The sequence below is a fragment of the Astatotilapia calliptera genome, chromosome 15 (genome assembly GCF_964374335.1).
Source record: "Astatotilapia calliptera chromosome 15, fAstCal68.1, whole genome shotgun sequence".
Lineage (NCBI taxonomy): Eukaryota > Metazoa > Chordata > Actinopteri > Cichliformes > Cichlidae > Astatotilapia > Astatotilapia calliptera.
Genome location: NC_137436.1, coordinates 8609258 through 8621168, shown reverse-complemented (window position 1 = coordinate 8621168; position 11911 = coordinate 8609258). Strand labels below are relative to the sequence as shown.

At 40.4% G+C, this 11911-nt stretch overlaps 1 protein-coding gene across 1 annotated transcript; it reads right to left on the bottom strand.

Annotated features, from left to right (window-relative positions):
* Positions 1-4994: 4994 nt before the first annotated feature.
* Positions 4995-11109, bottom strand: fam167ab (family with sequence similarity 167 member Ab). Its single transcript, XM_026142886.2, has 3 exons — positions 10976-11109; positions 8363-8893; positions 4995-6017 (listed from the first exon to the last, which is right to left on the bottom strand). Exons 2-3 carry the CDS (start codon positions 8705-8707, stop codon positions 5754-5756), a joined length of 609 nt encoding a protein of 202 aa, XP_025998671.1. The 5' UTR covers positions 8708-8893; positions 10976-11109; the 3' UTR covers positions 4995-5753.
* Between the last annotated feature and the right edge of the window lie 802 nt (positions 11110-11911).

Here is an 11911-nt window from a genome sequence, read left to right as displayed (position 1 = left end):
GAATTTCATTCAGAGCTTCATCAAAGCAGCCAGGCTGGATGCTGCTGAATGCCCACAAAGTCAGGGATTAGTTTTGTGAGTCTTGGGGACGGGAAATTTTGAGGACAGCACGAGTTGAGCACATTCCGTTCCGTAAAAGCCCATCAGCAGACTTTAACTCGGCTTTTCTCACCCCTCAGTCCTTGAACCTGACCATTTTCACAGGAATATCTTTGTTCTTCAAGCTACTCAACACTGAGCCACAAATCCTTCAAGTGTAAAAAGGGATGCCCAACTCAAGGGATGAACCAGTATTGTCTCCACTTAACAAGTAACTTGCCAAAGAACCAACTATCTTTTAAATTGTTTCTTTAGACACTTTGCTACGAGCAGCCTGCCAAAAAAACACAATTTGTTCACATTTCTTTAGTTGAATCAGTCATGGATTGGCCTCCCCAGAGCCTGGAACTCAACTTTATTGAAGCAGTGTTGGATCATCTTGACAGAGAATGTAACAAGAGATGGCCAACATCCAAAGAAGAGTTTTGAATGTCTCTGAATGTCTTTCCTTACTCACTTTATTTCCTTGCACGTTTCAATAAATTGCTGCACCTATTTCACATTTTCCCGTTAAAATGGCTAAAGATTTCTGCACCGTACTATGTTAATTTCTGGAGTCATTCTGTGTCATTTATGGTATTGGAGTAGAGGTACCCATAGTAAAACTACACTTTGGTTCAGATAACATCTTTGGCTTTAGACACTGTTTTCTTTGAACAAAAGAGGGATATAACAAGTACACATTCAGTCTTGTGTCCTAACAAGTGTTCGCTGTATAGCTGTGCTATGATGTCATGCAGAAAGGGAGTACATGCTGTTTTTTTACATCCCCTTTTGATGTAATTGAACTGTTTCCCGGCAGTACTTGGAGGAATACTAATTGGCCGCCTATAAATTCTCATCTTAATCCAATTTGGACTGAGCAGCACCTCACTGAAGCAAGTAATTATTAAATAGATCAGTTGGACTAATTAAGTCATTAAGAGATCCCATGCTGTTTTATAAAGAGTTTACCAATTAACTGCACACAATGACAGAAGCTCCTGCAGTTCCTCATCAACACTGCATGAGTCACATATAGAAGATGAGATGTGTGCAGCTGCTTGTTTGTAGACAAGTCTCCTTCACTTTTCAGTTTGGGGCTGCTTGATCATTGAATATTTTTCTTTTCTTTTTAAAAATATTAATATATTAACGATTGATTAGCTCACTGAGTACTGATCCGAAACTTCGTGAATGCTTAAATCTAATCCAAAGAATAAAAAAAACTTCCAAAATTGATATTTCACAAAGGAAACTGCTGAATGTTTAAGCTCCGGGTTATGTTTTACTCATACCTTAGTTCAAAATCCATTTTCCAAACACCAGCACAGTCAGAATCAGTTTAGCACTCCATGGATTTATTAGTGTGGTCAAACTTAAAACCTTTTGAATTCATCATGTGCCTTCTTACGCATCAAATCCACCTGCTTTAGATCTTATTTTGGAACCAGTTGATACTAAAAATGTCACTACTTGCTAGATATTTCCAGTAAATCTGTTAAAGAAAATTTTTTACAAAGAGTCAAAGTGACCGAGTAGGACTTGTTGTCATCACATTGTGTAAGTCAGCATCCAAGGACAGTCAATTTGATGGGTAACCCATCAATTTCCAAGACTATATGTCCTGTTAAAACTACATTCTTCTCCAAACTGTGGTGGTTTGAAACCATCTCACTCTAGCAGTAAATCTTTGAGATGAGATGTGCTCAGACACTCCTACACAAAGGCTCAGCATGAGATGCAGTCTGGGATCTGCGCCAGTCTCACCCTGTGGTTCACCTTGGTGAGATCTCTGTTAGCTGTTTGTGTTCGAGCGCGCAGTGCCGCTCTGTGGTGTTACATCTGCTACATCCATTTTTGCTAGATTAACTCCTCTTCAGTATGCAGTATACATAAAATCGAAGTGGAAGACAGTATCACAACTTTCTTGAAACAGAACGGAGATCAAACATCTCTCACTCTCTCTCTCCCAAAACAGCAGATTATTTAACCCTCAGTGTGGCCTACTTTTTATTGCATACCACACTGGGCCTTTATTCTTGAGATTTTATGCTTCTCAAACTGACAGTGAATGACTGTATGCATGTCATTTTCAATTCAGTTCAATTCAATTTCAATTCATTTTTTAAAGATAGCACCAAATCACAACAACAGTTGCCTCAAGGTGCTTTTTGTCATGTAAATGAGATGGTTTAGGTATGAAATTATTAAAATAACCAACTCTAGGGACAGCTGTTGAACGGAGCGGGAATCCATCCATTTCCTTCCACATGTCCAGTCGAGGGTCATGGTTGGGATATAACCTATCCCAGTTGTTGAGGGCAAGAGGCAAGGTTGCACACTGATGCCCCATTTAACGTCACCTTTTTTAAATTGCTTTATTTTTAACATGCATGTCTTTGGACTATGGGTGGAAGCTGGAGTACTTGGGAGAACACGCAAACTCCAGAGTAAAAAGCTTCCACCAGCTGGTGGATTCAAACCCAAGACCTTCCTGCACTGATGCGATGCTGCTAGACTCCAACACTGGAATCTAAACCGTTTTTTAAAAATATCTGGCTCCAACTGCATTGATTTGTTTCCAGTATTTTACTTTAAAAACATAAAAAATCATGGTAACTACACCTTGATGGCCTGGAACGTTTTAGAAAATGCATGTAATGGCCCCACTGGCAGCCTTTCATGTAGAACGAGTTGTGGCTTTCATCTGCAATAATCCCAAATAAAGCTGGAGCTCATGCATGAAAATCCAGTCTCAGCATAATCATTCACGACTCAGGCCGCTTCAACCGCTTCATAAGGAGAGAGACACGGGGACCAGGAAACGGCGTAAATCAACTCTAGCATGCAAAGCTGACCGTTGTCTTCACATGCACTGTTAGGTGGCAGTTTCACTCGCTTGAAAGAAACAGAAATACATTTTCTGACAGTGATAGATGAGAAAGCGGATGCTATTCTCAAAGCAACCTGTTAGCACAAGCAGACGAATCAGCAGCCTGCCCCTTTTGGAAAGAAATTTTTACACCTCGTGAATGAACTAAATCAATCCAACATGTTAGATGAAGTAATGAGGTGAGAAGGCCTAATTTTCTCCACTTTCTCCCAACTGTTTTTTTAAGTATTTATTTTTTAATTAAGGCTTGATATGAGTAGGGTTGTATCAGAACAAAGAGTTCTGATATTGTCTTGAGTCAAGAACCAAACCCCTCCAACACACTTACCACTGGTGTTTAAATAAGAGCATTAGTGATGTAAACACCATCCTACCTCCATCTGGTTCACTGTGTTTGGGAGACAGGCTTTATAGGGAAAATATAAGATGCTACTGGTAATGATTTTCCTTTAAAGGCAGCAAATTAGACAGTGAGAAAGTAATTTAGTGCATTTAGTGCATCCATCTCTTGATGGACTACTTCTTTCCTTTACATCTTTTGAGAACACTGTTAAATGGGGCAAAGGCTAAGTATTAAGATAATCTAAGCTATAGTAGACACTGTGGTCTTTTTTATTATTTCAGAGGGTGTTACAGGAGGTAATCTGTTCTGCTAATACCACTGCTGAAAACAAATAAAATCCAAGGCATGTGGGAAAGCTTTAAATCTCTGATATTGCATTTGTTATATATCAAAACCATGAGACAAGCTCTTTTTCATTGTGCATTCATTTCCCTTGGACTAAACATGACTAAACAAATTCCATGCACTTATACAGTAATATGTAAAAGTCTTTGACCAACCCACATCTGTAACCTGGCTAGATGGATAGATGGAAATACAGTATAGTAGGAAAGAGCAGAGTTTGTACAATTCTAATGAGCATGAAAATCAATATTTGGTGTGACTCTTAGTCTTCAACACAGACTGAACTCTCTTATGCAAACATTTCTTTTAAGGAGTCTTCAGGAATAGTTCTCCAGGCATCTTGAATGACATTCAAAACTCCTCTTTGGTTGTTGGCTGCTATTTGTTCCATTCTTTCTAAAAATGATCCCACACTGCTTCAATAATGTTGGACTCCGGGTTCTGGGGAGGCCAATCCATGAAGGAGAGTAATCCATTGTGTGTTTTTCTATCCAGGTATGCTTTTACTGTATCTGCAGTGTTTTTTGGGATCATCATGCTCACAAATGAAGCTGCTGCCAATCAAACACTTTCCAGAGGGTAATGCATAGATCAAAATCTGGTGGTGCATTCAGAATTCCAGCAGTTTTAACAAGACCTCCAGCATCACTACCTGAAATGCAGCCCAAGACCTGCCTGTAGACACTCACTGTTGTACCTCTATCCTGACCTCCTCCATACATATTGATAACAACTGCTCAAACCAACTGAACCGAAAATTTTAATTTTGGATTAATCATTCCAGAAGACCTGTTTGGCACACAACGGCCTTTTCTTCATGTTTCCCTTCCTTAAGAGTAGCTTCTTGACAGCCACCCTTCCACTGAGACTATTTCTGATGGACAGTAGATGCAAAGGCCTAAGGGCCAGATTCATCTCTTAGGTTTTGCGTCAGATCTTTGCTAGATTTGTTTTCCTATTTCTTAAAGACATGACTTTCAGAGACTGTTCATCAGCTGCTGATAATTTTTAGACCTAAGACTTCTTTTGTCCTTCACTTGTCCAGTGTCCTAATTTTTTAAGAACACACTCCACACAATGCAGAGACACGCCAAGTTTTAGCTCTTTGGGAATCACCTTGTGGGCAAGGTACAAGTAGTTGGACAAAAAACACGTGAAAAAATCCAATGTCTAAAGAAAAACATCTGCACAGTACTGTACTATAGATGCAAACCCGAAGTCAGTGTCTTGTAAAGAAAAGGTTGCCTTCAATTATAGTCAATTATAACTGTGATTCCAGCATAAAAAAGGGGTCATAGCAAGACGCACATAATCATGTCAATGGGCGCTCACAGTGATCTACATGAGTTATAATTTAGTGTTCATCCGCGAAAACAAAGCATGTTTTTGTTTCAGACTGACAAGGGCAACTCACATGATTACTATTAGAGCAAAAGGCAAAGCTCCAGAGACTAAGCTCAGAAAGGAGTGTAATTTGACAATCATTACACCGAATAAACCATTATATCCATGATATTCTACAAACACAAATGAGCATACAGCGCTCAGTCTCTATAATATTAAGGCATCACTTTGAAAACAACAACAACAAAACTTACAAGGTAGAAACAAATCTACTAACTGTGATTGTCACTGAAAATGTCCTAAAGAGGTCTGAATGTGGTGAAAATATATATATAAACATTTAATCTGTGCGTGATAAAGTATGGCAGAAAGTAGATGGTAATACTTAAGGTAATCAGTACTAATATGGTTTAAAAAACAACAGAAGCATGCCTAACACTGCTTTTGCACTGATTCAAAAACTGCATGTACTCTGTTTCAAGTCGTGGAAGGCTAAAAGTATGAAATCTGCTCCAGGGCTGAGTTTAGTGGCAAAAACACCACACTTACTAAAACTCTTCCTAATCTCTTAAATCTCTCTCTTTGATTTCAGTGAGCATAAAAATGGGTGTGATGTGGTTTTATCTCTGAAAACAGAAAAGATCTGATCATTATCTAATCACTGCGGCTGGCCGGCTGCACTCAAGAGAAGTAAGTATATAAAGGGTCTTTTGTATTCAGGATTTTTTTCTTCTTCCGTCGTTACCACTAGCAGAGGGAGAATCGGCGAGAGTTAATGTTCATCTTGGTGACTCCGATCAGTCTCAGCGGGGCAGAGAGGCCGAGGCCCGGGGTGACCGGGCATTCACACAACAGGTCCGACAGCTCATCCCGTTCCTCGAGGCCAAAGGTGGCGTCGTTGAGCATTCGGCGATGCAGATGGCACGTCTGTTCAATCTTCAGCTTGTTGATGTCACTCCGAAGCCGCATGAGCTGCCTCGCCAGCTGCTGGTCCTGCAAGCGCATATCTGTCTGCAAAAGAGAAGACAAAGGTGTCGGGATGGAAGATGAATTTGTTCATTTTATACGAAGCCGAATGGACGCGTCAAAGTGTCATTTTCTAAAAGATTGAAAGCTAAAACTAATCTATTCTAAGCTTAATTATTCTTTTCATTTATGGAGGACTCAATCACACCAACATACTGTGTATAGTCCACCTGTGGAGCTTGACCAGAGGTGCTTCTGTGAGGTCCTTTTTTGTCAAAAGAAGACTCACGGTGGGATACCGTGGTGCTCTTCTTTGTTTGTGTCCAAACATCTACACAAAGATGACAATCATCTTTATTGTTTGTAGCCACGTACTGTGAGTCTGCCTTTTATCAGTGCTTCTTTGTGCGCACAGTCCAAGCATATGAGCTATGGCTGAATGTGCAGAGTAATTGAGCAGAGTAAAAATGATTACAGTTGCAGAAATTGCTCGCAACAAATGCCAGATTCTGCTGCCTGGGGTCACAATCAGTCTCACTCACCAATAAGAATGAATGGGATTCTTCTGCCTGGTGATTAAACATCGCGTGCACTGTTAAACTCTAATTAGCTAAGAAGCGTGAACTTTTCTACTTGAACTTTGAGTGTGGAACAATGCCTCCTAAATTACACAACCAAAAGAAAAATATAAGGAAAAATAAATCAATTGCAGTCATAATCATACAATTGAATTAATCCAAGTATAGTATAAGACTCTATCCTAACTGTACTGTACTAATTACAGGACAACAGAAAGCAGTAGGTACAAGGGAACAAGAACTATTCCCCCTTTATATGTAATCACGAGGACAAAGGGGAAGCATGCTGTATTTTCTGTTTTGTATAGGAATGAAAGTTCTGCACATCTTGGGACTGCTATGCTGATCAAACATGGTCACAAAGGGAGAATAATTACTACAATTCACACTACACTAATTTGTGGAACAAAATATTACTAGAACAAAAATGGCCTGTAAATGGTCTGTATTTGTATAGCGCTTTACTAGTCCCTAAGGACCCCAAAGCGCTTTACACATTCAGTCATCTACCCATTCACACACACATTCACACACTGGTGATGGCAAGCTACATTGTAGCCACAGCCACCCTGGGGCGCACTGACAGAGGCAAGGCTGCCGAACACTGGCGCCACCGGGCCCTCTGACCACCACCAGTAGGCAACAGGTGAAGTGTCTTGCCCAAGGACACAACGACCGAGCCTGTCCAAGCCGGGGCTTGAACCGGCAACCTTCCAATTACAAGGCAAACTCCCAACTCTTTGAATTAAATCAAGCAATAAGGGTGTGATTGAAGTGCAAGCTTTCATTCAATGGCTTTAACAAAAAATAAATAAATTTCAAATTAAAATTAATTTGACAATTAAATGCCCAGCATCTTCATGGTCAGGTGATTTTGACTGCCGAAGCAGACACAATATCTGAAGTTGATTCAGTGTGTTCTGTTTGTATTTTATAGCTTTTGATTGCAACATGACGTCTGAAGAAATGTCAGGCCAAGTCAGGGCTGCGTGATGGCAGAATTATTTCCATGGTAGAGGTCTATAATCAAGACACAACTTCATAAATGGAAATACAGATGCAACAAGAAGGTCAGATTAGACTTTGCTCATGGCGTAAAGCAGACTACAGCAGAATATAGATGGAGGCATTGCTATGGCATGGTTCATGGGCATGGTCCATACATGCCCATATTGCTAATGTGTCTACTGATAGAAGGAGCAGAATGCATCGTGAAGTGTACAGGGCTACACTCTCTGCTCAGATTCAGCCAAATGCTTCAGAACTGATCAGACAGCACTTCACAGTGCAACCAGATAATGACCCAAGGCAAACTGCTGAAGCAACCATTAGTTTCTCAAGAGAAAGAAATGAGATTGTTCAATGGCCAAGTCAACCAACTGATCTCAACTTAATAGAGCATGCTTTTCATGTTACTGAAGACAAACCTGAATGCAGAAAGACCCACAAATAAGCAGCGACTGAAGGTGGGTTCAGAATGGGGCTGACAGAGCACCTCATTGAGAGGAAACAAAGTGTGTGGTGATGTCCATGGGTTCTAGATTTCAGGCAATTACTGACTGCGAAGGATTTTCAACTAAGCAGCCTGAACTTATCAAAAGACCCATGTGTTCCTCTTTTGAACACGTGTAGCCAATATTAAATCCCTCATTATGGCCATGTTCCCTGTTTCCTTAATTCCTTTTATGAAGTGTTAGTACAAAAACATGCTGCAAGCTGATTACACTGTAACCCAAAACATTTCTGAAAATCTATGAGAAATTAGAACAAAATAAAGATTAGATGGTGGTGATAATTTAGACAGTGCCTCACCAGTTCTCTTCTGAGCCAGGTTAGAGCTTCATCAATGTTTTCAAATCCCTTAAGTCCACCTGATGGCAACTTGGGCTGACTCACATCTGGGTCCACTGAAGTCTCCTTGTGTCTAACTACTTTCCCTTTAGTCCCAGTTTCTGAGTCTCTGAAGCGATCTGCCTCAAGCCGGGCTTGCCACTCCAGGTAGGAGGGTCTCCTGGTCTCCAGTCTTAGTTTCTCTGTTAAGGCCTTCAAAGTCATCAGATGGTCATCTGTAGGCAAATCTACACCTTCCCCACAGTCTGCCTCGTCCTGGACATTTGTCCTGTTAACCACGATCTGTGGAGCTGAGTGCGAATTCATTTTTAACCTGTTAAATACAAAAACAAAACAAAACAAAAGCTATCTGGCCTCTTTCGTCGCTATAAGGCTATCAGGCTTCCATTCTGTCTGTCCAGCATTCACTTTTCTGCCCTTTATATTCTTCAGGAGACCCAGTCTTCAGTCTTTAGTGGAATCAGATGCTTCAAATGCAGAATATCTGTAGATCTGTAGAAGAAAAAAGACACAGGTTATGAAACATTTGCTGAGAATAACAAAGGACAAACCTAATGTGCCAACATAGAGAAAAAAAATGAGATTACACTCTAGAAAGACCTTCATTGTATTTCTATAAACTGATCTGGATGAAGCATGTGGCCTCTCTAATATCAGAAATTAGGGGACAGCACACAGAGGGGGATAAAACACCTCCTGGATTTTCATTTAACAGAAACAAACTGTTTCCATAGCAACAACAGAGGTGCTATAAATGAATCAGCAATTTCCGACCTCCTGTCCACGAGGCTTATTGCCTCAATAAACCCAAAGCCACAATGAATGTGAATGTGCTTTTTTAAAAAATAAAATAAATAAAATAAAAACCTTCTCAGGACCTGTTGAGTTGGAATGCAAGACCAGTTACAACTGGTAAAAGGGGCAGCAATAGCAAAAGCACTCTTACTGCTCAGTGTCTTCCTACTGAGTCCATAAGATCTCAATAAGTGGTTGGGGTGTGCTGTTATTCTATAATAGCAGCAGTGAAGTCCCTGCCCCTGGATCTAATGATACAGCCGGCTTGGCTGCTTTGCAATGGAAAATAGACTGTGATGAGTAGCTGACTTTTTAGTAGCCTGGGAATGGATGCTGTCTTCGTTATCTGCATGAATCAGTGCATTGCTGAAGTCCGCACTGTGTAGAGAGAGCATTAAAGCTGGAGGCAGGCATTTTTAACTTTGTAAGGACCGTTCGTGTACAGTGAGGAACTGGTTAGATTGTGAATAGGGACTGCTTATCCAGAACACTTAGAAAGGATGTGGAAAAGTGTGTCTGTATCACATAATGAGCTGTGATCACAATTATAAAGAAATAGAGAGGTTTTTGTTGTTGTTTTTTTTTTTTAAACCCCTCTTTACTGGCTGGTCTGGTGAAGTCAGTGACTTTTTTGAATAGGCCAGCAGGAACTCTGCCTCTCTAGGAAGCCAAGTTTTACATCCTGAATATCAAATTCACCCAGGGCATATAAAAACACTGTCAAATGTTAGATGTCAGGGAGGGGGTGGCAGTGGGGGAAGTCCAGCTGTCCCTATCCAAATGTCCTAAGTGAATCAGCACACATCACCCATACATTCCTCTGGTTTAAACTCCAGTTGCCACACTAATAAAATATATTTTGTGGTGTTGGGACTTCTGTGAGATGCCAAAACCTGGTCTGGCTGAGCAGCTTAGGAAGTCTGGCTCTCCTATCTGGAACATGAGGTCATGTCTACGTAAGAAACACAACCACAGAGTAACTAAATGAAGCTTTAGCGTATAGTCCTCCAATCTATAATAGAACCTGACCCTGAGTAATTTGCAGGGATTTCAATTTCATCTTTGATACTGAGCATAACCGAAAGAAATTATCTCCAGGTTTGTGTTAGTAGTGTAAACACTGCTGCAGCGTATTGATTTTTTCCCCCGTGTTGTGGCAACAGAAGCCCAATAAAGCAGTCTGTAGTTCAAAGTGAACCAATCTTTGCATTTGTAACCCTAAAGTAGACATCGAAGCTCTACAGTTCTGACTGTATTCAGAAAAGAAGCGATTAACTTGATCATAACGCACAATGGAAGTGACAAAGACACTCTTGAGAGTTACAACATTTGAAATATATAGATCCATATAACAGTAATAGTAATAATAAAGGTAAAACAGTACTTGTTATTATATAACTTGAAGTCGTATCTGAAATGGAGAGAACCATTATGATTTTAAGTGCCATTTAGTTCTGACAGTGAAAGCGGGCATGTAATAAAAAAGTGTTTTTTAAATTAATTATTATTTATGAGAAAATAACATACTGATAGTTCTCACAGCATAAAAGAAACAATTGTGATTACTATTGCGCTCACTGGGGAACAAACACCATCTGTAAAGATAACATTTTTCCTTCTAAATCCCCTGGAACATCTTGCACGATGATTTATTTTGCATGTGATTCATTTCAGCCTATTCCTGCTTTTCTGGCAGCGTGCTGCAAGGTGATACCCTGAGGGGGGGGGGGGGGATCACCTGAAAACTCGGCTACGCACGTAGACTACGACTTCGTTTACCTTTCAGGAACCTCCCAGCAGCGGTCCAACTTACCACGCTGAATCCTGGCAGCCACATCGGCGCAGACCATCACCGCCAGTCTCTCGCTCCCTGATAAGATCCCCTCTATGGCTCTGCGGTGCACTTATTTTTGAGCAGGGAGCTACCGGAGGAGGGGCGGGAAGGTTGCGTCAGGTTGTGGTTGCTTGGAGACGTCCAAGGAATCCGACTTCCCGCTAGATGAATATTACTGCAAGTGCGCCACAGTCTGATGACCAGGAGACAGCGTCACTATTGTACAAACCTTTAATTCATTCAACAATTTTAAACATTAGACGAAATGTAACTGGTTACATGTTTCATATTAAATAAGCTTCACAGAATAAATACAAAGAGTTTCACAAGTAAATAATAGGTATCAACTTTAGACTGAGGGCAGAGACAGCTTTGTGTCACATTTAAAAAGTGCTTTCTGAATGAAGCTCGAGTGTAATAACAAATGATTATTAAAATAAGAGCATTTTGTGTCTTCATTTCATTTCAATAAAGCCATCAGATTGCTTACTACAGGGCTGATTGCCTTTTTGAAAGTAAAGCGCTCCCATCACAAGACATTTAGTGCAGAAAGGAAAAGAGAGAAGGATCTGGCAACATTTAGGCTGATGTTACATTTTCTGGTGCAGGGCATGGACTAAGCTGGTATTGGTGGGTTTAATACAGATCATTATTTACACAATCTTGTAGATTAGTGAACATAATGTAAAAAACAAAAAAACAACCAATTAAACAAAAATGGTAATGAGAACTGCTGTGGCTCTAGGGTTAGATGGAGGCTGGTGATTTGCTGTGGCAACCCCTAAATGGGTTGGGCGAAAGGAAGACCTGGGACTTACATGTGCTTAGAGTGCTGGTAAGATTACATATAAAATTGAAAACTCGTTTATCATACAGTAACA